The following is a 27,924-nucleotide window of genomic DNA, read 5'->3' on the forward strand; positions in this document are numbered from 1 at the left end:
CTAAAAATGCATAGGAATTTATTAAATCAATAATATACAACTTAAAGGCACTTCAAATAAAAGAGACTTCTGACAGCTTTTATATATGGTAATTTTATTTAATTAGATAGGCAACTTATTACCAGTCAACTGCTTAGATTTTGATTCACGTCTTCCAAAAACATCACTTTTAATGCTTGCTTGAACTAAACTAAACTTAAAAAAAAAAAAAAAAAAAAAAATATGAATATGGTTTTTGTTTGACAAATCTAAATTAAGCAATTTTATTGCGTATGAGATGTGGGACGTCCTCTGAAATGAAATCATGAAATTTGATGCACAATACAATGACTTATCCGCAAACACATTTTCAGTATACAGTATAACTAGTTTGCATTAAAACAATTTGTATTAAAATACATAATGCATCTAAGGCAGACAGATATACAGTTTAGTCAAGTCTCGGAAATCATCTATACATTTAATTTAAAAAAATCTGAAGTGATTAAAACAACTATGTTTATATAAATTTGTGACAATTAAGACTTTAAAAGCATCTCTAGGACATTGTGAAGACATTACTGAAAAAAAAAAAAAAGGAACTCCTGAGTTTATTAAAGCAAACGCAACATGATCTTCCTTTCATGGGGTCTGCCCAGTCTTTGGTGTTATGGCGGATACATTATTTGATATGTGCGAAATCAGCACCATACTTAGAATCGCAAGGAAAAGCAGCTGTGTGAGAGATTGATTAAAAGAGAGAAGGAGTGAGTGCATCTACACTTCTCCGCTTAGAGGTGGCACGCTGGCGAGGGCGGGCACAAGTCTCTCGTACACTTGGATGCCCTTCAGGAACACCTGCTCATTTAGGTACTCATTGTGATCGTGAAGCAGGATGGGGGTGCAGTTCATAGGAGAGAAACCAATGGCAGGAAGACCCACCTACAACAAAAGAGAAATACACAGGCCAAGTCACATCACATTCACCAGAATGTTAATTAAAAGGAGCTCATCTATGGAGAAATATAACAATCCAAATAACTAATTAATAAATATACTAAATAATAAATAATAAAAATACAATGAAACATGAGAATAAATAATATATATATATATATATATATATATTTTTTTTTTTATGAAAATGACATAAAATGCTATATGAAAAACATCTTGAAATGTAATATATTTATTTAATTTTCTCTACTATATTACATTAGGACATAATTCAATTGCATTTCATGTAATTTTCATTTTACACAACTAAAATATTATTTATGCTCAAATTTTATTGTGTTTTTATCTATTGACTGCAACATTACAGTATATTTAATTATTGTATGATATATTTATTTAATTGTCTCAGCTGTATGTTGATATAATTAATCATGAAATGTTGCAATCAATAAATAAAATTACAATGAAATGAGATGAACTGTACTCAAACAGGCTAAATTAAAGGCTGCACAACTATACAGTATGCAGGCAGTATACAGTATGTTCTACAATTTGAACATATTTGTCTGCATTAATGGTGCCCTCACAGATGTGTAAGTTAGCCATGCCATGGTCACTGACACACCCCTGGCCCATACAGACACTGGCTTTTGGACCTGAAATATGTCCACTGTTCTATTTTCCATCTCAACTGAGAATGAGCCCAGAGAACTCTGCGGCACTTCTGGGCAGTGTTGATGTATGGCTTCTCCTTTACATAGTAAAGCCTTAACTTGCATCTGTGGATGCAGTGGTGAATGGTGTTGACTGACAAAGGTTTACCAAAGTATTCCCAAGTCCATGTGATGATGTACATGACAGACAAATTATGGTTTTTAAGACAGTGATGTCTGAGAGGTCGGAGATCACGCTCATTCGGAACTAGTTTTCCAGCAGGACAACACCAAACCACATACTGCCAGGATTACAAGTGCATGGCCGCGTAAGCAGAGAGTGTGGGTGCTAGATTGTCCTGTCTGCAGTCCTGATCTGTCTCCAATTGAGAATGTGTTGTGCATAAAAAAAAATAAATAAATAAATAAAAAAATCACCATTTTCTTTATAAATATATGGGCAACTTAACTTTTGGGATTCAATATTAAATATGTGTAGAATTTCTGTTATGTATGATTCAAAATTGGGGGCTAATCGTATATACACTGCAAAAAATTATTTTCAAGACAAGTATTTTTGTCTTGTTTTTCTGTAAAATTAACATTCTTAAAACATGATTTATTTACTTGTCAAGCAAAATGGGATAAGATATTAAGTCTTGTTTTAAGATAAATCTGATAAAATTTTTGAACTTTAGACTTAAAACAAGAAAAACAATCTACTAATGGGGTAAGCAAAATAAACTTAATTCAAAGGGAAAACAAGTTTATTTTGCTTACCCCACTGATAGATTTTATAATACTTGTCTTGAAAATCATTTTTTGCAGTGTATACATTGGCGGCCAAAAGTTTGGAATAATGTACAGATTTTGCTCTTATGGGAAGAATTTGGTACTTTTATTCTCCAAAGTGGCATTCAACTGATCACAATGTATAGTCAGAACATTAATAATGTGAAAAATTACTATTACAATTTGAAAACAAATGTTCAGAACTTCTTAAACTACTTCAACGAGTTCTCATCAAAAATCCTCCACATGCAGCAATGACAGCTTTGCAGATCTTTGGCATTCTAGCTGTCAGTTTGTCCAGATACTCAGGTGACATTTCACCCCACACTTCCTGTAGCACTTGACATAGATGTGGCTGTCTTGTCGGGCACTTCTCACGCACCTTACAGTCTAGCTGATCCCACAAAAGCTCAATGGGGTTAAGATCCATAACACTCTTTTCCAATTATCTGTTGTCCAATGTCTGTGTTTCTTTGCTCACTCTAACCTTTTCTTTTTGTTTTTCTATTACAAAAGTGGCTTTTTCTTTACAATTCTTCCCATAATGCCTGCACCCCTGAGTCTTCTCTTTACTGTTGTACATGAAACTGGTGTTGAGCAGGTAGAATTCAATGAAGCTGTCAGCTGAGGACATGTGAGGCGTCTATTTCTCAAACTAGAGACTCTGATGTACTTATCCTCTTGTTTAGTTGTACATCTGGCCTTCCACATCTCTTTCTGTCCTTGTTAGAGCCAGTTGTCCTTTGTCTCTGAAGACTGTAGTGTACACCTTTGTATGAAATCCTCCATTTTTTGGCTATTTCAAGCATTGTATAGCCTTCATTCCTCAAAACAATGACTGACTGATGAGTTTCATGAGAAAGCTGTTTCTCTTTTTTGCCATTTTTGTCCTAATATTGACCTTAAGACATGTCAGTCTATTTCATACTGTGGAAACTCAAAAACAAACACAAAGACAATGTTAAGCTTCATTTAATGAACCAAATAGCTTTCAGCAGTGTTTGATATAATGGCAAGTGATTTTCTAGTACCAACTTAGCAGTTTAGCATGATTACACAAGGATAAGGTGTTGGAGTGATGGCTGCTGGAAATGGGGTCTGTCTAGATTTGATCAAAAATGACTTTTTTCAAATAGTGATGGTGCTGTTTTTTTACATCAGTAATGTCCTGACTATACTTTGTGATCAGTTGAATGCCACTGGTGAAAGTACCAATTTCCTTCCAAAACAGCAAAAATCTGTACATTATTCCAAACTTTTGGCCACAAGTGTATACAAATTTACCTGTGGCTGCACATATACATGTTTTTACATTATCTGTCATACACACATGTAAAAATGCATACATAAAAAAAAAAAAAAAAAAAAGAATATTACAGAGCACAGCATTCATATATTTGAAGTATTTTCAGTTTCATAAGATTCTCTTTTAAATGTTGAGCTAGGCTGTTTGCTCTTTCGTACAGAAGTAAAATTCACTCACTTCCCTGATGAAGCGACTGTCGGTTGCGGCAGGGAAGATTTCCTTGGTCAGAGTCATATCCCTGTTACACAGACAAAGTCACATATCTGCTCAAGAACAACTGAAAATATGGGCTCACAAAATCCCAGAAACATGTCTTGCTGTACAATTCCTTACATGGCTTTGCAGGTAGAGCTGAACGCGTGCCACCAGGGGTCACTCTCCTCTGTGGACGTCATATTCTGATCCATGTGTTTCTAAGGAGCAGCAAAAAGCCACAAATTTGAAATCCAGCCATGTGTTTCATTATGTTGGTTTGTCAAATTTGGGACAGATGTTATGGATTTTATATCTGTATTCATCTGTGCCCATTTTGAATTTTTACATGTATAATGCTTAACTTTGGGTAATGTTAGAGGTAAATCAACTAATTAAGCCTCATGGCACATACATAAAATAAACAGACATATGGACAAGACAGTAAGAACTATATTTTATGTTGTTTGTAGATGTCAACTGAAACTAACCTGCGCAAACTGATACGTCACATCCTCACCAGCTTCTTTACACCAGGCTTTTATCTGCTCTTCAAACTCCTACAGAATGACATATTACAAAAATCTCTTACAATTCCAGCATTGGTGCATCCACATGGTTGTTTTACATCAAAGTTTGGTTCTCTTGGTTGTTGTGAAAACTATTTTCCAAACTCAGGCAGATCTTCTACTAGACTCCCAGTATGATTCACTATCTGGCCTTGCTAAAGTGACCCACTATTGACAATGTAGTATAATTTGTGTTTTATAAAGAGATGTCAAAATTAACACATTAATGCATGCAATTAATTAAAAAAGTTTAACAGGAAAAAAAATTCTTAACCGCGATTAACGCATAATAACGCATAATAAAATAACGCATCTCCAGAGTTGTTACCTAGCTACAGCAGTAACAGCTACCAATAATACTCGCTGCAGAATGTACTTTGATGGCGGTGTGGCGAGCAGGACATGGCCGAGCAGCGTCTGGGCAGAGTGAGGCTGGGAAGGGTTAGGGTGAATGAGTTCCACCTGTGTGTCACACTGGTCTCGCGTTCCAGTGAGGGGTGGTGGAAAATAAAAGGCCCAGTCCTCAGAGTGTGAGAGAGAGAGCGCCCAGCTGACAAGATGTTTGTGTGTGTTGGCCGATGCCGTTTTTGAAGATTTAAGTTATATGAAGCTATATTGTTGCGTGTTGAAACGAACGTATTATTTTGTCAATAACTGTGACATTCCCGAGTTGGTGTCTGAGCAGATCGAGGCCAGGAAGATAAGTAGTGAATAAGTTCCACCTGTGTGCCACACCGGTCTTGCGTTCCAGTGAGGGGTGGCGGGAGTATTTGAGGAGACAGCGGCAGACGAGAGAGAGAGACACACACAGACCTGTGTGCGTTTGTGTATTGAATGTAAAAGCCGACAATGTTTGTAACAGTGAAAAGTGTGTGTGTAAATAAATGTCTACGTGTTGTGTCAAGCCGGTCCCAGCTTCCTCCTTGCCCATGCATTCCTTGAATCCATACAGGCGGTAAGCATGTTGATGACACAAGCATACCGCGTTTTAAAACCAAATTTAAGAAAAAAGGAAGAGACTTGCGGGGACAGGAGGAAGGTATATAAAAATGTCTACAATATGTATGTGTGTATATATATATATATATATATATATATATATATATATATATATATATATATATATATATATATATATATACACTGTATATGAAATATAATAATTCAGATAATTAAAATACATTATTGTGGCAGACTAGTAAAACATTGATTCAAGAATAAGTGTGGATTGTTACAAGAAGCTCTAACAGTTTGTCGCCTGTACAGCTGGAGTTGCACTTACTGCCCCCTGCAGACTGGGACCCACAAAACAAGAAGGCGGTGCGTTAAGCTTGAACTGCTCCGATGGTAGGAATATTCCTTATTACGGTCCAGGGGGCATGATTAATTGCAATCATTTTTTTAACACATTATTTTTTATATAATTAATCGCACTGAATTAACAAGTTAAATCAACATCCCTAGAAATACAGCTGCTCGTGTAAGGAGCCGTTCACACAGGACACGTTACTGCATTAAAAATTGCGAGACAGAGCCCAACGAGAGTCACATTTTTAAAAGTTTAACTTCTTACTTGACATGGTGTCTAAAAAATTTGCCGCTTAATGGCACAAAATGCTGAAAAAACAGTGTGGTTTTACGACGGTCAAAAACGTCCATCTAAAGTATGTTTACAAGGAAAAACCAATGAAAAACGCAGCTCAGTAGGATGCGTGATGTTTCCCACATGAACAACCCTTAAAGTCCAGATACACACCTGTAGGTTGACAGTGGGCGGGATTCTCAAATCAAAGCTCACATCCATTTCTGCTGGAATGACATTGTAAGCCACGCCCCCTTTCACCATTGTCATGTTAACAGTGGTGACATCACCAAGTGTAAAACACTCACTGGTGTTCAGCCTGAAAGAGACACAGATAGGTGTCTGTTTTCCGTTGAACAGCATTCCTTCAAGCATCTGTTTAAAAGTGAACTTCTGAAAAAAGCAGGACTCACCGAAGTTTCTCTTTCTCTCTGAACTCCAGGAATGAGTTTATAACTCGTCGCTGTGAAAGCAACACAGACACATCACAAACAAACAGAAGAACTGGGTAGTTAACAATGAACATGGATTATGTTTTGCTTTCAACAACAAGACTTTATTTATTTTATGTTTTTAGATGCTGTAACTGGTCAACAGTTTTTCACCACTAATCAATTTCACTATTAATCAGCTTTTTGTAATCACTAGATCATTTTAAATAGCTCTGCTGTGTGTCAAATCAATTTTTAAAAGTATAAATGTGCCATGTTGTCTCTCAAGTAATATGAACACAAAAACTAGTTTGTGACTTTTTTTCTCTTCATTTTAAGGACAACAGGGTAATTCTTACAAAATCTGTCAAGAAATTGACTTAGTCATATATTTAACCCCCCCCCAACTAAAAAACAATAAAAACAAACAAATGAATTCATATTTTGCATAAAGAAATTGAAGCCTATATTTAGGCCCATTATGATTTTTGCATTGTGACATTATTTTCAGTGACAGTTATACACATTTTATGTCCAATTCTCATTATTGTAATGCATCTGGACATTTTACTTTTACTATTTCCATTGTTTTCAATAAAGATTCTCCTTACTGTATCAGTAATGTTTTACTGTATTACAGTCAAAAGGATGCTGCACAATGATTTTTAAAATTACAATCAGTGAAAATGAATAGCAGTACCGAGAGTCCTTCTTGTCTGGGTCCCGGGCCGTTCGGCTGCGCCCAACTGATGTGTCTGTGTATGTGTGTGTGTTCCGCTGCTTCTCGGCATTTCGCCACTTGAGTCTGTTTTGTGTGCGAGTTTGACAGTTGTCACGTGCCGACGCGCATGTGTTGCCTCCTCCGGTAATCAGCACGCCGGCTCGTTGGTGTGATTGTTCCCACCTGCTTGTCATTTTTCAACGTGTATATCTGCCTCCCTTGTGCAGTCACTTATCGCTGGATTTTCCCCTTCGACTTCCTAGTCTCTGCCTGTCGTGCTGCTCAGTAGCAGCATTGTTTTATGTGATAGTCCGCTCTCGTATTAATTAATCCCTCTCTCTCTCTTCTGCCAGTCCAGTTGTGTGCCTCCTCTGTTCCCCTCAGAACCTGTGGACCTGTTGGTGCTGGTTGTGCTTGGGATTGTCTTTTACAAAGTGCTGTACCATCCTGTCGAGATTTCTCTCAGTTTCCTACAGATTGTATTCGACACCCAACTTGAGGACCTTATGGGATGTTTTTCTGTTCAACTGAGTTTTTTATTTTTGTTCTTCAATAAACTGTATTACCTGCATCTGAGTCCTGTTTTCGATCCATGACAGAAAATCCAGCCAACATGGACTCAGCAGGTATAGATCCCATCCGCTCCATGCTTGACCAGCAGGGAGAACTACTGGAACGACATTCTGAGCTATTTGCGGGTTTACATGAGGCTTGTAGAACTGTTGTTTCTCAGATCTCCGATCTTCTCAGGTGAAGGATCTTTGTCTCTCCTCTCCCACTTCAATACCCGCCATCGCTCCTACTACCACCGTAGCAGCTGAATCACTCCCGGCACCTGTCAGAGAACCTCGCCTCAATCCTTCATTTTCAGGAGAACCAGAGGGGTGTTGTGCTTTCATTGCCCAATGCTACCTGGTGTTTCCCCTTCAACCTTCCTCGTTTCCTTCAGAGGTGTCCAGGGTTGCCTACGTCATCTTGCACCTGGCGGGGCAGGCATGGGACTGGGGAACGGCTGCCTGGGAGAACCATCTGCCTTGCTGCGAGTCATTCAAGAAGTTCTCTGCAGAGTTGAGCAAGGTATTTGATCGTGATGCTCACGGGAAGGAGGTGGCTCGGCATCTGACCGAACTTCAGCAGGGTGGTGGGTCGGTGTCCGAGTACTCCATCAAATTCCAGACACTGGCAGCCTCCAGTGGATGGAACAAGAAGGACCAGTGGGATATTTTCTTCGGAGGTCTGTCTGAGGCTGTGAAGAATGCCATCTATACGCAAGAGCTGCCCGACAACCTCGATGATCTCATCAGCTTGGCCATAAGAGTGGACCACCACCTGACACACTGCTGAAATCTTCGCTCCTCTTACCAACATCCTGTCCATGATCCCTCACCTTCGTTTGCTGCCGGAATGGAGTCGGAGCCCATGCGGCTTGGATGCACCCCGCTACCACAGCGAGAGAGGGAGTGGCGACGCCGCCTCAGGTTGTTTGCTTACTGTGGAGGAGTGAGCACCACAAAGTCTAGCTCGTCTCCTATGCTTCACGCCTCTCTGCCTGCCATCATCATTTGAGGCCAGACTTCCCGACGGGTGACAGCGCTAATTGATTCAGGGGTAGACGGTAACCTGTTGGATGTGGAGCTTGCTGACCGGTGGGGAATTACTGTGGTTCCTGTTGAGCCACCCATCAGCATCTGCTCGATCAATGGTTCCTCTCTGGGGCAGATTACTCAAGCCACGGTCCTGGTTAGTCTGAGGATTTCAGGCAACCATGAGGAGGAGATTGTGTTTTATCTGCTACGGATTGCTTCTAATCCTATCGTTTTGGGTCATCCGTGGCTGATAAAGCACAATCAGTGCATTAACTGGGCTGGTAATGTTGTTACGAGGGTCTTTCGTTCTTCTCATTGCTTGCATTCTGCACTGTCTCCTGTCTCTCCCTCTGTCTTTGTGTTTCAGGGGGAGGAGGTCGATCTGTCGGGGTCCCGACAGTGTATCATGATCTTAGGGCAGTCTTCAGTAAGTCCCAGGCCACTTCCCTGCCTCCGCATCACCTGAAGGACTGCGCAATTAATCTCCTCCCTGGCACTTCTCCTCCTCGCAGAAGACTCTACTCTCTCTCCGTACCTGAGTCTATGGAGAGATATATCAATGAGTTGCTGGCAGCCAGCCTCATCTGCCCTTCCTCGTCCCTGGCTGGGGCGGGATTCTACTTTGTGAGCAAGAAATATGGGTCTTTGCGACCATGCATCATCGGGGGTTGAATGACATCACCATTAAGAACAGGTTGCCTCTGATGTCTTCGGCCTTCAAGTCGTTGCGGGGGGTGACCATGTTCACAAAGTTGGATCTTTGCAGTGCTCGCCATCTTGTGAGGATCAGGATGAGGGATGAGTGGAAGATGGCATTCAATACACCCACTGGGTTTTTTGAGTATTTGGTGATGCCTTTTGGACTTACCAATACGCCCGCCTTCTTCTAGGCACTCGTCAACGACGTGCTGTGCGACATGATTAATCTGTTCATCTTTGTGTACCTGGATGACATCTTAATTTTTTTCTCCATCTCTCCAGGTACACACTGAGCACGTCAGGCGGGTGCTACAAAGGCTGCTGGAGAACCAACTCTCTGTGAAGGAAGAGAAGTGTGCATTCCATGTACAGTCGGTTCCGTTTTTGGGGTATATCTTGTCATCTGAAGGGGTGCGCATGGATTCGTCCAAGGTGAGAACCATCACCGATTGGCCAACCCCAGATTCCCACAGAGCTCTGCAGAGGTTTCTGGGGTTTGCCAATTTCTACCTGCGTTTTATCTGTAATTATAGCCAGATAGTCGCACCTCTCACGAGTCTGACCTCCACCAACGTCAAGTTTGTATGGTCAGACAAGGTACAGAGAGCTTTTGAGATTCTTAAAGCCAAATTTACTTCTGCCCCTATATTGAGTATGCCCAATCCGTCCTGTCAGTTTGTGGTGAAGGTCGACACGTCAGACGTGGGTGCGGTTCTCTCCCAGTGCTCTCCCAAAGATGGCAAGGTTCACCCCTGTGCCTTTTATTCGCACCGCCTCAGTCAGCAACCGTGAGCTGCTAGCCATCAAGCTCACCTTGGAGGAGTGGTGTCATTGGTTGGAGGCAGAGTTACCTTTTATGGTATGGACTGACCATTAGAATTTAGAATACATCAAGATGGCTATGAGATTAAATTCTCGCCAGGCTCGCTGGGATCTCTTTCTCATTAGGTTTAACTTTACCTTATCCTACAGGCTGGGATCTAAGAACGTCAAACCTGACTCACTCTCTCGTCTGTTTGAGACCTCTGCCCACTCGAATTCGTGGCCGCTGTGTCCTGGGAAGTCAAGTCGGAGGTACGGAGAATGCTTCGGAGAGTGACGTCCCGGAGGGAATACCAGTGTGTTGGTTGTTTGTGCCGCAGTCAGTTCACCCCTCCATTTTGCAGTGGGGTCATTCCTCCAGAGTCGCTTTTCATCCGGGGATGAGATGCACTGGGGCCGTCATTCGGCAGCAGTTCTGGTGACCTGCGATGGGGCGGGACGTACGACTTTTTGTGTTGGGTTGTTCCATCTGTGCTCGTGGGAAACATTCTAACCGGCCCCCTGGGATTTCTGGAGTCCCGTGGCAACACGGTCGAGCTGACGGTGGTGGACAGGTTCTGGAGGGCGGCTTCCAGGGCTTCCCTTGGCGCGTGAGACAGCGATCACTGTCGTGGACCATGTTTTCCAGATCCATGCCGTTCCTGTCAATGTGGACACCGACACGGGTCCCCAGTTCATGTCTCGGTTCTGGGGGAGTTCTGCCGGCAACTGGGTCTAAGGTTGGTCTGTCGTCTGGGTTCCATCCCCAGACAAATGGTCAGATGGAGCAGGCCAACCAAAGTCTAGAGGAGATACTCCATTGTGTGGCCACCAAGAGTCCCTCTTCCTGCAGCGAGCAGCTCACGTGGGTTGAGTATGCTTATAACTCACAGCCGGCATCATCTACGGGCCTCTCCCCCTTTCAGTGCTGCATCAGGTACCAGCCACCATTGTTTCCTGAGCTTGAACCCGATGAATCAGTTCCCTCGGTCCAGGCATTCCTTTCGCGTTGCCGTTGTACATGGAGACTGACTAGACGGGCACTTCTTGCTGCTGGGAGATGTATTAAGGCTCAGGTGGATCACCATCGGATGGCACCTCCCAAATACACTGTCGGTCAGAAGGTCTGGTTGGCCGCCAAAGACAATCTTCTCAGAGTCCCCTCCCGCAAACTTGCTCCCAGATTTATTGGCCCTTTCCCTATTGCGAAGGTGTTTAGTCCGGTGTCCGTCCGCCTGAACCTTCCTCACCCCATGCGTCACATACACCCAGTCTTTCACGTGTCCAAAATTAAACCCGCTTTTGGTCTCCTTTCCATGATTCCAGCACCCCACACCACCTCCTCCCAGAATTATTGGAGGAGGCCTGCTTATACGGTCAGGAGATTATTGGATGTCAGGCATCGTTTTTGGTCGTTTGGGAGGGCTATGGCCAAGAGGAGAGGAGTTGGGCAACGGGCCGCAACATTTTGGACCGTTCTCTAATCATGGAGTTTTGGCAGCGGCGCAGGACTGGTACTCTTGGAACGGCAGGTGACGCCTCCTAAGGGTGGGGGGGATCCCGGGTCGTTCGGCTGCACCCAACTGATGTGTGTGTGTGTGTTCTGCTGCCGCTCGGTGTTTCGCCATGTGAGTTTGTTTTGTGTGCGAGTTTGACAGTTGTCACGTGATGACGCGCATGTATTGCCTCTTCCTTGTGTTGCCTTATGAGAGTTTTTTTTTTTTTGTTCTTCAATAAACTGTATTACCTGCATCTGAGTCCTGCTTCCGATCCATGACACTTCTATGAGGTATAAATACTTTTTACAATTTAAAAAGGAATAAAAAAAAAATGTCATGTTGCGCTAATGAGAATATCATAATGACCATATTTTTTGTGTTGCGGTAATGAGAACTGAGTGGTAAAATATGTGTAGCTCTCATTAAAATAACGTAAAAATGTAAATAAAAAAATGTATTGGCCCTAAAAGTACAATTACTTTTCTATTTGCAAAATATAATTACGTATTTGTTTCTTTTGAGTTTGGGGTAAAATAAGACCAAGGGCCTGATGTATAAAAGTTAGCGTAGATTTCATACTAAAAGTGTGTGTACGCAAAAACGTCCAATCCAAATTGTATTTCTACAATATTTTCTATCCACATTTGCTAAAATATTAAAACAGATAGCTTCAGGGTTATTGACAAAATCTGCGTTCTTTGCTGTCCAGCCAAATGATGAAATATTAGAGAAAAAATTAACAGCCTGTTTCTTTGAGGACAGTAAAATTACACATCATATCAACTGCCCAACTACAGATTACAGTATGTTTATTCTAGTTTTTAGTGTGAAAACACTCACTAGTTTCTCTGCTGCGGTGTTCTCCACAAACCTGGAGCCATGACCTGGACTTCCTGGACAGCGAACTGTGATCCCTACAGGACAAAACAATAGGACCATTCACTTTCATTGTACGTAAAAAATTAAAAAGGCAATGTAAGTGAAAGGTGACTGAGGCTGTACTTCTTCCTAACATTTCCTTGTGTGTTCCATGGAAAGAAGTTTCAGTATATGGGTTTGGAAAAACATGAGGGTGAGTAAAAATTTGCTCTTCATTTACTCACCCTTATGCCGTCTCAAACTCGTTTGACTTTCTTTCCTCTGCAGAACACAAGGGAAGATTTTTTAATTGAGATATAAAGAGAGATACATCCATACAATGCAAGTCAATAGGGTCCACACTTCCAAGCTCCAAAAAGGACATAAAGGAAGCATGAAGGTAATCCATATGACTTGAATGGTTTAATTCATGTCTTCTGAAGCGATCCAATTGGTTTTGGGTAAAAACAGACCAAAAAGTAACCCTTTTTCACAATAAATCTTGTCATCAATAGTCTCCTAGGCACGATCATAATTTGAATCTAAATAACACTTCCTTGTGCTTGATGCATGCGCCGGAAGTCTAATTTAACACGCATAGTAAACATGACTACTAGGATTAACGATACTTACACCAGGGGTTTTTCTCTCCATAGAAGACAGTAAAGGCATTGGTGGGGTTTGCCAAACCTACAAGATGAAATAAAAAAGGAAAAGGTCTTATTATTGTTGGTGCTTATTTAAACTTAGTTTATTCATCAAGGATGAATTGCGGCGCTGATAGCATCATTTATTTGCATGTGCTATCTGCCTTGTTTTAGCATTCGATTCACTAAACGAATTAGGTATGCAAATCAGGTAATGCCGCAAACAAATCAAAGTCTGATTCTACAGGTTTGTTTACCTTCATCAAGGGCAAAACCGATGTTGAGCTTCTGAAATTCAGGGTGCTTCACAAATGTTTCCATTCCTTTTTGACCACCGACCTCCTCATCTGTAAAGAGTATAAAAAGACAAATTTGTTGGGAAAATAGCTTTTATTGCAGCACTGCAAAATTGACTAGTTTGTGTGGTTGTTACGAAAAGCACCAACGGACCTAGTCAGGGTAGACGACATAATTTAATTAGACACAAATGAAAGCGAGGATGCGAGGAACAGTCAGAATTCATTGTCAGAGTGATTAGAGTTAATCACTGTGTATCTTGCGGATGATCGTTCAGCCAATGAAACATTAAGTCCACCCAATATATTTTTGACATTTCAATCTTCTATTGGTAATAAGTCTTCTCATCATCTGATGAGTTCATCATGCTTGAACTTTCGTACATAGCACAATGCAAAGATGTCTTGTGTTTCCACTCTCTTGAACTAGCGTTTCCACTCTCCCACGCTTGGATGCATTGAAACAAATAAAACCATTCTTGAGTAAACTGTCGCATTCAATTTAAATTCAATTAAGTCAATTTAAAAATGGATTTATGAATGGATCTGTCCAACGGAACTAATTTTTGTGTAAATTGATCGCAAAACCACTTACGGAAAATCTCAATTTTCGTTAATCAATTTACAGTTGCAAGAATAACTTTGTACAATTCGACAGCTAATAACTTGCACAAAAAATTTGTTCTGCATGAGTTAAAAAAAACATACTGAAATTTGCTGCATTCAGTTCACTTTGACCACGCACATAATTTTCTTACGAACACAAGCAGAACAAATGGTTATATGAACAAATTACACAAATTCGTTTTGCTTGTGTTACATGAATGAGGCCTATTAAATTAAGTTATATTTTTGTGTAAATTGATCACAAAACCACCTACGTAAATTGGGAGTGACCATTTACATGAAAATAGATTAATTAATAATGTAAATAATTTTTTTCTACTTGTGCTCTTACGTACATTTTTGCATTCAATTTAATGCGACAATGTACCTAACACTGTTTTTGCAACCGATTTACACAGAATTTGACAAAAATTAGATAAAATATTGTATGACGTCTACTCTGACTAAAGTCCATGAGCATGATTGTCAGTTCTGACCTGGGACAAACGTTAAATGAATAGTGCGCGGAAACCTCTTCCCAGCTGCCTTCAGTCTCCGAATCGCTTCAATGTACCTGCAGGGACCAAATGTCAGCAAAGACGAGCAAGAATTTGATTTCTAATATAAAAAACTAATAATCATAAAAAGTTACATTTGTATCATCATTTTCAGACAAACATGAGTCAAGTGATAATTGGTTTCAAACTCACTGTATTGTCACACATTTCATATCCTGAGTTCCTCTAGCGTAGATGTTGCCATCCGAGTCTTTAACAGCAGCGAACGGATCATATTTCCAGTGTTCCTGAAGCAGACAGAAACACAGCACGGGTTTTGTTCAAGGTTTTGCACCATTCACAAGTAAATTGAGAATGACTTTAAATTCCAATTCATTTCCTGTATTTGAACGGAGGCTGAAAACAGGATGCAGAATTGTAATTTGTATTTACAAAAGTAGAATTCAAATGAAATTCTAAGAAAATCTGTAATAATACGTTTACAATTTCAGTATGAATCATCCATTAACGTTATCATGCACACAACATTCAGGGTTTTGCCAGCAACATTAGATGATATTAACCAATGTTTAAAAAGTCACCTTAGAAATGTGTATTTAATTTATATACTGTATCTTAAATATAAAAATATACATAAATTATATTTAATAAATTAACTGAACAATGGTGGAAAAACACTCATTTCTCAGAATGCTCCAATTTACCCCAAAGTCTTCCAAATGGAGCCAGGGAACATAAAGCAGCTTACAAGTTTTAATTATTTATGTGTTTAATTTTTTGGAATTGCAATTCAAAATCCTGTGGACAATTCAATTCAAATCCACACTTATGAATCGAAAGGGAGTCAATTCTTCAATTCTGAATATTGCCCAACCCTGTTTGATTGGTAGAGTAACGGATACCTCATACACTGGAACCACATCAGTGTGTGAGTTGAGCACAATGGACCTCAGCTCTGGCCTGGTGCCGACCCACGACATGATGGCAACAACACGACCGGGACACACCTGAGAGGAGTTGGTATGAGAGGTGTTCATCATTCATATAGTTTTTTTGTGTCTTTAACACTGTGTCCAAACCAGTTGAAACATGTAATTGACAGAGACAATTTAAGACATGCATCTGGCTGTTAGTAGACCCCAAAATCTTTACCTCCACTTTCTTGATGGGTAAACCCAGCTCCTCTGCAATCTGGTCCAGGAATCTTAAAGCAGCATCTGATTCATTAAATTAAATTAAGTAGAAACAATAATATATATGTTAATTAGAAACAACATGCTATTAGTTGTTACATCACATTTGTTTTACAAGTTGAATTAACTGATCCATTTGTGTATATCTAAAAAAGGCTTTTTAGTTATGCTGACATAAAATAACCATTCAAGCTGAATTTACTTTAAAAAAAAAATGTAGCATATTTGCATTATGCTTTTTAAAGGAATAGTTCACCCAAAAATTAAAATTCCCTCATTATTCACTTACCCTGATGCCATCCCAGATGTGTATGACTGTCTTTCTTCTGCAGAACACAAATAAAGATTTTTAGAAGAAGATAGAGCTCTGTCAGGTCCTTATAATGTACGTAAATGGGTGCCAGCACTTTAACAGTCCAAAAGTCACATTTAGGCAGCATAAAAGTAATCCATGTGACTCCAGTCAATCAATGAATGTCAGTCAAATTGCTGGCACCCGTTTACTTGCATTACAAGGACCTGACAGAGCTTCTAAAAATCTTAATTTGTGTTCTGCTGAAGAAAGACAGTCAAACACATCTGGGATGGCATCAGGGTAAGTGAATTATGAGAGAACTTTCATTTTTGGGTGAGCTATCAGTGGGCTTCTTTACGTTATTTACATGTGCAAACAACAAAACTTGAAGTAATGCAAAAATATAGAGCGGGACAGTAACAAGAACTGAAGGGCTGTTAAGTGAAGCAAGATTCAGTTGCTTTAAGTTGTTGACTTGTCGCATTTATCTAAAACAGTCATTACATATGATCATTAGGTGGCCAAGCAGCGAAACTGCTGGAACCTTATTGTAATTGTACTGATTTTCTTCTTTTTCTTCTTCTTTTTTTCCTGCCCTAAAAGTGTCTGGGTGTCAGAGACCGCAAGTCGTGGAGACACCAAACTTAGCAGGATGATCCCAAATCCCCCCCACTACTCAGGCGCACAAAACGCACACCCATCTGACCCTAGGTGGCGCTATAATAAACACTTTTACGTTTGTGCTCATATCTCTGCAACCGTAAGGGCTAGAATCGAAATTATTTTTTATGTACATCTCCAATTACATTTCCGTCTATAATTTTTTCCACCATTTTTATATATTTTTTAATAACATACTTTTTCTAACTCCTCCTTGACTGTTAGTCCAATCAGCATGCAATTTGGTATACATCATCTATAGACCCTCCTGACAAAAATTTATCAAAAGAATTTCGATACATCAAATCATTCCGAAGATATTAACAATACAATTCCTTCGGTTTAACGCGATTTGAGTAATTGATCAATATCTACTCATCGCAAACTCCAAATGTAACCAAACTTGGTGCACATAGTCAACAGGACAAAAGTTTTGCTTTTTGTCAGCAAAGTTTCGTAAAATTACGCCCCTAGGGGGAGCTACAACTGAAAAAAACTGTCATAAATTTGCAGCCGTTTGAGCGACAAAGTTCAAATGATCTTCTGCATCTTCTTTGCTTAAAATGCTAACATATTCTTAAAAAACTGATTCGACAAATTAATAAAAATGGCTGCCACTGGCCAATCAAATTTAAGAACTTTATAACTTGAATTGGGAATGGCCGAGGGTTATGGAAATGACTATACACAAGCAGGGTGTCAACTCAAAGCCGCATATAACATTTTGTGACAATTGGCCACACGGTGGCGGTATAATTAGCTAATTCGCGTTTGTGCTCAAAACTCTGGAACTGTATAGGCTACAATACAAATTTGTAGTTTCTCTGAATCCACCAGTGCCCCACAATGATATGGTCGCCTGAATTTCCATTTCTGGTAGAAACTTTTTTTACAATTTCAATTTATTTGAAAAACCAATTTTTTTGAACACGTCCTAGGCCATTTGCCCGATTCTCATAAAACTTGGTATATATCATCAACAGACTCTCCTGACAAAAATTTATCACAAGAATTTTGATGCGTTTAATTGTTCCAAAGATATAAGCAAATATGCTTTGGGCGTGGATTATAATGACTAATTAGCCTACATCTTGTGAGTGCAATTTTCAAACTTAACAATTTGAACACATGGACAAGAGAACTCTCTGAGGTAACAAGCCGAGTTTTATTAATTTTTGATGCTAGGGGGCACTTTAACTTAAGAAAATCCTATTTTTGCAACTGTGCTCAAAGCAGGTGAAATGTCATACCAAAATAGCTGTCCACAGCATCCACAGGATCTTTTCTGTCACATTTAATTATTTTGGTCATCTCCCCATATGTGCTTGGCCCCCGACAAGTCACTTGTGGCTATATTTTAATATATATATTTTTCATTATTATTATTAAATGTCTATGTTAATAATTTACCTCTACGTTAATTCAAAATTACTCAAAATGTGATACGATTTTTGTCATACCGCCCACCACTACCACGGTACTTTGATTTATACACAGGGTTTTCCTGGGTCAATAATGGTCTTCGGTGGTGGCCAACGTACACGTTCATCGCGACGCAATTTCTTTTCTTTTTTTTTATTATTATTTAAGATAAGTTGTTGCATTTCATGTTTGTAATGAATATTATTTATTTTTGTTTCTCTGAGCATCTAGAAACTTGCAGGTGCAGTGGGAAACTGAACTAACTTAACACCTTATATAGGCCTAAATATAATATTCATGAGTAAACCACTTTACTGATTTGGGACTGTGCTTCTATTGTAAAAATGTTTATTTCCTACTTCATAACAGATATCGTTTTTCTTTTATCAGACTCTTAATAATTTAGGAATCCAAACCTAGATTTCCTAATATCAAATATCATTAGAACAGGAAATATATTACAATATTACACATGACTTTCTTCATAATTTATATTCTACAATGTAGCCTACTTGCCCTTGTGTTTACCATAGTTAAGACCATGGATTGCTCCTCAGCTGTTAGTTAGGTAGTCTTTCTTATGTTCAAATGTTTGAATTGCTCCATTGTGCTTTAAAATAGTGAATTCTCATGTAAAATTCAAATTGGTCACATGAGGTTTGTTTTGCGCCATGATATTTAGGGAAGACCAGTTTAGTCACGCATGTGATCCGCTGTGTGCTATTTTGTCAACAGAGCTCACATTACAAGGAAAGCCTGGTTGACGCACATGCACGTGCTCCAGTATACAGTATTAGGTTCAGTGTTGCTAATTTAGCTACTTTGTCGCTAGATTTAGCTACTTTTTGACTCCTTAGCAAGTAAAAGAGACATTTAGTGACTAACGACAATTGTAGCGACTTTTGTAGTCTGCTTTAGTGACATTCTTCCACATCTGGCGACACAAAAGAACATCAGGTCTCATTTTTCTCGGTGTTCTAGCACCTCCATGTGTTTCAAGTAATATGATTGACCTGCATGCCATCAGCAGTTGGATTTATGTGCATACAGATGTTCTATAAATCGAATGACTGACGAGCTTTCGTGTTGTTGGCATTTGTTGTGACAATCTCAACCTCATTTCACATGCATGCTCTCAGTTTAGAGAAGAACAGTCAGCCTACAGCGACAGAAGTGCATTGAGAAATTCTCAAGCGGGTGAGAGAGAGAAAGAGAGAGATAATTGATATGAATCCCTGATCTATAATAAAGTATACAGATAAGTGATATCAACAGATGACGTGTCAACACTGGCATAAGTAATACGGTTCAGTGATGGTTCAGCATCACACAACAGATTTGTTCAAAAATAAGATATATTACATATTATCTCCAAAACAGCTCCAAGTGAGGCAATATTAGGCATATCGACCAGTTTAAAAATCAAATAATGGAAAAAAAACCCAAAACATCCCCAACACTACACCGCTGCCTACCCCTGGTTGCTATTGCTAGGATAGTTTTGGACTTTGTCATTGTTCAATAATATAGTTTAATTACAAAACAAAAGAAATAAAAAATAATAAATAGAAATCCCCCACTGTCTGAATGTTTGACAAGTTCAATTAGTGATAGCTAAATGCTAAGTAGTTAAATACTAATTGTTAAATCATTAGTTTTATTAAAAAACAAACAAACATATGGTTCTACACCTTTAAAGAACTGCCTTAGTTCTTTACGGCAATTCATTTACATATGTAAATTTGACATCTTAAGTAATAAATGACGTCATCACGTAATTTAGCTACATTTAGCGACATTCCGGCGAGCCTTTGGCGACTTCCCATGAGAAATAGTTGGCAACACTGATTAGGATAGAGGAGAACACGTCATTTGCACAAGAGATTCTCAGTGGATCGTGTGACATGCAAGTGATACCAGTCTTCAATCACCCCGTGCACATCCACGTACATGAGAAGCATATTTAGTGCTTATTTATCTTGCTTTTGGCACTTTATGTTATAAAATTTGCTTCGGCGGCCATACTGTAGTAACGTTTCTATGAGACCAGGTTGCAAAAATTGGTAATACCATTGTACTTAAATACAATACCATTACTTATCAAATAAGAAATTACTGTAGAGTCTGAACGACCCGTTTTCAGATGTGAAAGTGTTACTCTAGTTTATGTTGAGCTCAGCGTCTTAATCTATAATAATTACCCTCCTGCTAATTTATAGTCTTAAACAATCAGAGCTTTGACACAACGACTAACAGCTGGACTTTGCTGTTAAGTAGATCATTGATAGTCAGTCCACATTATCAGGACTTTGTGACAAATTTCAAACCTGGTTAGCTGCCTAGCTAGACAGCAGTTTTAGACATCATATGTGCATTGGATCCCTGGGCAAAGGTTAATCCTAGTTAAGAACTAAATTCCACCTCAATGGTGAAACGCTGTTAAACATCTTCTTGTTTCAGGACAAGTTTAAAGTCTGCAGATTGAAAGGTATCTCTGGTACCGTAGTCCGGTTCTGGGTGGACGGTCTTGAGTTGTAGATATTCTCTGAACAGAGTCACTGAAGGGTCTTCTTTTCCAGTGCTGTCCTGGACAACTCCACCTCCACTCGGTCCATCTTTATCAGGCAACATCTCAAATCGCTGTCCTGCAGGAAGACATTGTATTATTGACAAATACAGATTATATTACTCTTATTCACAAAAACACAGATATGTGTGAATCGCTAAAAAGAAGATTTCACCCCAAAATCAATGGAAAAAAAAATAGTAAGTTATATTTTGAATAAAGATATATATATTAAGCCTTTTTTTTTGGTAGGATTTTTTTATTTTATTTTAAAATTATATTTTTTGCATTGTGATATTATCTTCATAATAATTAAGCACACTTATGCTCCAAATACTCTCTCAAAAAATCTCATTCTCATTACCGTAATGTGTCGGGATGTTTTACTTCTCAATGATGATTCTCATTACTGTAGAACAGTAATGAAAATCATCCTGTCTAGACAAAATTAGTTTTTAAAATTAAAATCAACATAAATTCATACATTCACACAACATAGAGGCATAACAACAAATATCACCATAATGTATGAATACTCTATATAATATATTACTTCAATTGTTGTAGTTGTTATAATTCTTAATATTAATATCATTCTCGCATTACGGGTGATTCTCACAAAACCTGTCAAGAAAATGTCCTGGTCCTATTTTACTTCAAAATCAAAAGAAACAAATGAGAAATTATATTTTGCATATAGAAATGAAAAGCCTTTTAGGACTATTAAGATTCTTCTTATTTACCCAATTCTCATTACAGCAATGTGAAAAAAAATTATATATATTATTTGAATTAAGTATTTATACATATTAGCAGTACTTAAAAAAAAAATTAATGAAAAAGACAGTTGTACAAATACATCATTTTTACTTTATTAAAGTAAAAAAATATATATGTTACGGTAATGAGAATCATCATTGAAAACTATGGGAATAGTAAAAGTAAAATGGATTTCATTAATAAGAATTTTCCCCCTCTTTTCCACTCTTAATATTTGCTTTAATACTACTTAAAATAGTATACAAAAATGAACAGAAATGTTGATTTCATCACGGTAAATGTCGGGGAGTGCAGAGAAGAGTTTGATCCGGAGGCGGGGTGTGTCGATCACTTGTTCCCGCTGTTCAGCATCGCTTGTGTGTAGATTGCATCACTGTATTAATATTGTAGTAACTATGTTTTTTGGCAGAAACCATAGTTTAATGCAATTAACCATAATGTTACTACAGTAATATGATGGTAATATAATAACCATGGTTAATTTTGTGGTTACTGTAAATTTGCAAAAATGACCATGGTGAAACCATGGTTACTGTAGTAAAACCAAGGTTATTTTTTTCTAAGGTAAGGTTAAGGTTAGGTTTATGAGTAGGGGTTCATATAGTTTTTCTGTGGGACTCTAAATAAACAGTAAACACACTGCAGTGACGCCCATACTGTAAGTTAGTATTTAAATATGGGCGCAAATAGTATCTGACACTATGTGCACCAGGGTGCAGTTAGTATCTACCATTATTTGCACCAGGGTTGGGGTGCAAATAATATCTGTCACTATTTGCACAGGGGTGTAAATAGCATATACCATTATTTGCACCAGGGTGCAAATAGCATCTGCCAAAATAATTTCACAATGCAAAACTCTTAATGGCCCAGTGGAAATTTCTTATAGTAATAAATATAATTTCTTGTGTTTGATTTTGGGGAGTAATATGACCTGGGGCCTCATGTATAAAACTGGCCATAGATTTAATACTAAAAGTGTGCATACACAAAATCTGACTTTTGTGCACAAATGGTTTCAGATTTATAAAACTGTAAGTACGGCAGTACCTGTGCAAACTTCCCTTTAAAAAGCCCAATTAGCGGAATATTGTGCATACTTGCACATGATTTATTCCCCACCCCAGCTCCACCCCAAAATAACCATATATAGCGTACAACGGCTGTTTTTATATGCATAACCTCATTTGCATATAAATACCATATGCATATTGCCATACAGACATGTGATACTACCGTGTTAACTGTACAAGAAACTAATACACACACTGAAGCATACATGTTGCAAGTAAAAAAACGCTGTTGTTAAAAATAATTTCTTAATCTTTGTCTTGTTTTAGTGTAAAAATATCTAAACATTTGTAGGTCCTTGTGGTGGCGCGATTACTCACCTCAATCCGGGTGGCGGAGGACAAATCTCAGTTGCCTCCGCTTCTGAGACCATCAGTCCGCACATCTTATCACGTGGCTCGCTGTGCATGACACCGTGGAGACTCACGGCATGTGGAGGCTCATGCTACTCTCCACGATCCACGAACAACTTACCACACGCCCCATTGAGAGCAAGAACCCCTAATCGCGACCACAAGGAGGTTACCACATGTGACTCTACCCTCCCTAGCAACCAGGCCAATTTGGTTGCTTAGGAGACCTGGCTGGAGTCACTCAGCACACCCTGGATTCGAACTCGCGACTCCAGGGGTGGTAGTCAGCGTCAATACTCGCTGAGCTACCATGGCCCCTATTTTTATAGATCCATAAAAGTTAGATTCTTTTTTTAAGAACAATATTTTTGCAGTGTAAAACATATCTGACATTATCAGAATACAGCCTTTAAAAAACAAACAAACAAACAAAAAAAATACATATCTTTTTGTACGTTATTTTTCATAATGTTTTTCAGGACCACAAACGGGGTTGTCACTGCGTTTTATAATCCTCACTGTCATTAAAAGCACAGTGCCTCTGTATGATGCCACAGGAAAGTCTTCCAGAAAGCAGCACATGCATTACCAATATTTTCTTTATAGTTACAGTATATATTTTAATGCATTTTCAGATATTTATGTAAAATTAATATAGCCCAATATTGGTTGCATAAGAGTTACTTCTGATTCGAGTGCTCAACTACTTACTTTTTTATTCTAAATGTGGGTTACTATATAAAAAGCGAGTTTATAATCAGTCTATCCAGTTTATTATTTGTCCAGTTGGAGTTGCCAATTCACACACACCAGTAAAAGAGTGCATATGCACAGTCAAGAGTGTGCGGATGGTGCACGCATATTTCACCAAGTTTTTTTTTTTTTTATCCCAAAGTGTGCTTGGAAAATGTCAATGCCCATTTTGTGTGCATGCAAGGTTTATCCACCAGGCCCTTGTACATTTAGATATGCACCAAACTTTCTCACACCCCAACAGAACATTCAGATATTCTTTCCAATGTACACTTTATCAAAAACCCCCAAAATAAATTTAGCTTGTGTCGTAAGATATACTTTGGGTATTCTTTGCTTTTCTGCATTCCGGATTGCTTCACACCCGGTCGACCGCATTGCCTTTCAAAGTAAATTCCTCTGACCGCGAACGGATAGGAACGTGTTCGACGGCATGCGCAAAATGACTGCTTTGTAATCCTCTTTTAGTACAGTCAACTCTGTCAATGCGCACAGACAAGGACAGTTCACGTGTCAAGAAAATCTGAGCCGCGCGTGGACTGTGCTGATGATAAAATTTGCGTCACGCATACTGTGCGTGGAGCAATCAGCAACGCAGACAACTGAAGTTTACTTTGGCATTTAAGGCAGGGGTTTTCAAACTGGGGTCCAGGGACCCCCAAGGGGCCACAAGGGGGTGCCAGGAGGCCGGCAAAAAATTTCAGAGGAAAAAAAGGTGCAAGGCGGCAGGGGGCGTGGCGCTGGTGCTCCGTCTGCATAATTTAGATATGCAGCAAATTTGAACAGTTTTGTTCTCCGTTCTGCTCGCCCCCTCTCAAAAAAATAAGGAATTTGTGATCTTGTAGATTACGTTTTTGTGGCTTCACGTTCTTTATTTTACCTCCCGATCGCACATCGACCGCTATCTGTATACATCACTGACATAGGAGAAGCGGTCTGCCCACGGAAAAAGCTTTACTTGCTGAAAGTCAAACGCGGTGAAATACAGTAAAATGCAGCGCCCTACAGTACAGGTCAAGTCGTATGTGTCCAGTAACTCATATACATGCACTACTGTACATTTGCGATTGCGTGTCTTTCTTCGGTATTTGAACTTGAACCATTTCTCGCTGCCTGGCGGCATTCAGAATAGGCTAACAGCAGGCAGTCCTGTGATAACACTAGTAAAGTTCTGTGTTATTTTGGCGGTCCGTCACAGGTAGCAAGGACGGCTAAGTCTTAAAAACATATTTTCAAAATGATATAAAATTAAAAGTTGTTTTGATCGATTTTACTTCAAGTGTGCATAATACATATAGGCTAATGCATTTATTTTCTTTCATACGTGACAGTCCAGGCGAGTTTGAAAGGTGCTGCATAAATGCCAGACGAGGCTGACAGCTCGAGACAAGACTCTGCTTGGTAAACTGAACAATAATAAAAAAAATAAAAAAAAGTTTAGTTTCAAATGATGCAACGACAATTGTTTCCGCCTAAAATGTGGCCGAATGAGGTGAAATGATGTTTGCCTCCTTCCACACCTGGATTAAAATGCTCCCTTACTTGGGGTAAAAGACCCCTAGAGTGTTTAAAGTGATATCATGTAGATATAGGGGCAATAGTTTTAGGGCACAATTTGTCAACTAATGCGAATAATTTCAAGACAGCAAGATGCTTTTTTGAGTGATAAATTAAGTTCATACTTATTTAAAATAACTACTTCAGAAAACGTCAACCATTTCCTGCTAATTTCAAACACATTTGGCATTTTATTACATCTCAAGTATTCTATAAACAAACTAATCTCTATTATGATTGGATGAGTCAATGTGAGCCCACTTTGAACATTTTTCATATCAAATCTGTTCCTCCCACTTAAGAAAAACAATGTGTTTATAGGGGCCTTTAGCCCCTGCAACAGGGGGGCTTTTTACCCCAAATACTATCCTTTCACTTATTGAACAGTTATTGAAAAATGTTTGATTTAATGACCTTAAACAAAACTGAAAATGCTAAATAAGTATTTTGTCTCAAAAGAAATATGTCAATTTCAGGGATATTCATTAGCTACATAAATTTGCAACATTTTAAAAAATAATAAAAATGTGATCAAACTGCCTTCAGATCAACCTTTAGACACCACACACAAAGATCTCATGGGTCAGGAAAAATTTTGCAGTGTACAGTGTCAAACACGTGTTTAGGAAAGTCCTGTGGTAGTTTTTGTTACAAGTCAGAGCTTTGATGAAGCCTTTAGCCCTGTTGTAGCCCACTGTAAATAGTAATAGTATATCAAATTGTAAATAATAATAATAATAATAATAATAATAATAATAATAGTTTACTCAATTTAAGCTTAAATTTGTACTATTCTTACTATTTTTAAATTAAGTTACCATTACTCTCTAAATCCTAAAGTTGTCATTAATAAAAAACATATAAGTGGCACTATAAACAGTACTTGAAAAGTCAAATTTTGGAATCATAACTCAAATATTTACATTTTTAAACTTTGGCTTTGAGTACTTCTAACTCAAAATAATCAAGTACAAAATTGCGGCTGTGTGGAACACCCATAAGCCCTTGCTCTTGAATAATTTACGTATATTTGGTCCAAACAAGGGAACTTATGTAGAAAATACTTATGTATATATTTTAAAATGTACATAGTGATATATGAATTTGGAGCCTGTTACATTTAAGGCTAACCTAGAGTCCAGCCATACTTTCCTTTACACTGTATAAGACATGTTATAACCCAATTTAAATAATCAAATCAAAACAATGATATTTTAATCACAGATGAGTTAAGTTTACATGTAACTAGTCAACGTTACTTAAAAAATTACGTTTAGTTAACTTGAGCCAAATAAGTACATTGACTTACATTTTTCAAGCCAATCGGTTTGCATGCTTTTTCTAAGTAAGGTCAGCTAAATTAGATTTTACAGTGAATCATCAGTTGTTAAGGAAAGTCCGGTGGTAGTTTTTGATGCTATTTAGTGTTTTGGGAGAAAATAAAATAAAATGTGCTTTTTACCCCGAGGGCACTTTATAAGAAAAGAGACGCACCAACATAGGGCAACACTGCTTATCTACATCCCGGGTGCAGAATATTGTGCCTGGAGAGCTTGAAGTCGCTTCAAAAGTTTATTTTATGTGAACAGAGGTGTGCAACATGTAGGCCGTCTTTATGGCATCCCACGGGTTTTTCTTCTGCAACACTTTATTAAAGAAATTCAATGCCTGTCAGACAACACACGCCATAAAAATACTGTTCTTTAATTTGTCCACGACATCTCAGCAATAAACATGTGGACTATGCATAATAACAGGAACATAATTTGACTGGTCAATGCTTTAAATAGTGAGGATGAATAGAGATGCAACTTCTCAAAGTTTATCATGCTGAAAGTAACTACACGTTAATGCACAGCACGCTTAAATATTCCAAAAAATGACATCCCTTTAAAAGCACCACAGCTAAAAATAATCAACTCACTAGTTTGTTGCTGGAGGACTTGTGGAACATCCTGTCCCATTTGTAGGACGTGTACCTTTATGTGACTTATGTGACTGTCTGTATTACATCTTCAGTCGTCTTCAGTCAGTTATTCAAATGCTCCCAAATAGATGATTTAAGTCCCTTTTTATGGTCATGAGACTGGTACATCGAATGCCTTTCTTATATTTATAATATGCAATATGCAGTTTCACGTTCAGTCCGTAACCATAACAACAGCCTTTATATTATTAACGTGCAAATCCAACATTTCTTGTCTTAAATTAACCGTGCCGTTTTTAATCGCGGTTAATGACGACATCCCTAAACACCACCAGTGATTTTAGTCGCATAAATGCTCCCTTAAGCAATTCATCATCACTGACAGTTGCTCTTCTGCTTGACACATTCACTCACCTGCTTCGGTTCGAGCTCTCTGAATATTTGTCTCCTAAACCAGTGAAGAATCTTTATGCAAAGCTTGTCTTCATCTGTACTAGTGATCAAATGGTGATTTATAACTTACCTTTGCTCCTCAGTTGAACTCGGCCAGTCAGTTTTTCTGCTCGATCATGACCGTAGAATTAAAAGCGAGTGGAATGGCGATGAGCACAACAGAGCAGTCCAGCGATGAGCACAACAGAGCAGTCCAGCGATG

General features: G+C 38.7%; 1 protein-coding gene across 2 annotated transcripts; it reads right to left on the reverse strand.

Moving 5' to 3' along the window:
* Nucleotides 1-247: 247 nt before the first annotated feature.
* On the reverse strand, nucleotides 248-27,924 carry LOC127438712 (aminoacylase-1A-like). 2 transcript variants are annotated; one of them, XM_051694524.1, is made up of 15 exons: nucleotides 27,793-27,924; nucleotides 20,764-20,907; nucleotides 15,845-15,909; nucleotides 15,595-15,699; nucleotides 14,885-14,979; nucleotides 14,672-14,748; nucleotides 13,530-13,619; nucleotides 13,259-13,315; nucleotides 12,608-12,681; nucleotides 6,444-6,493; nucleotides 6,205-6,349; nucleotides 4,371-4,439; nucleotides 4,021-4,100; nucleotides 3,865-3,925; nucleotides 248-921 (listed from the first exon to the last, which is right to left on the reverse strand). In XM_051694524.1, exons 2-15 carry the CDS (start codon nucleotides 20,891-20,893, stop codon nucleotides 757-759), a joined length of 1,263 nt encoding a protein of 420 aa, XP_051550484.1. In that variant the 5' UTR covers nucleotides 20,894-20,907; nucleotides 27,793-27,924; the 3' UTR covers nucleotides 248-756. The 2 variants fall into 2 exon arrangements, with proteins under 2 accessions (XP_051550484.1, XP_051550485.1); XM_051694525.1 differs by having other exon boundaries at nucleotides 27,684-27,821.

Source organism: Myxocyprinus asiaticus, chromosome 50 (genome assembly GCF_019703515.2).
Source record: "Myxocyprinus asiaticus isolate MX2 ecotype Aquarium Trade chromosome 50, UBuf_Myxa_2, whole genome shotgun sequence".
In the NCBI taxonomy this organism is placed as follows: domain Eukaryota; kingdom Metazoa; phylum Chordata; class Actinopteri; order Cypriniformes; family Catostomidae; genus Myxocyprinus; species Myxocyprinus asiaticus.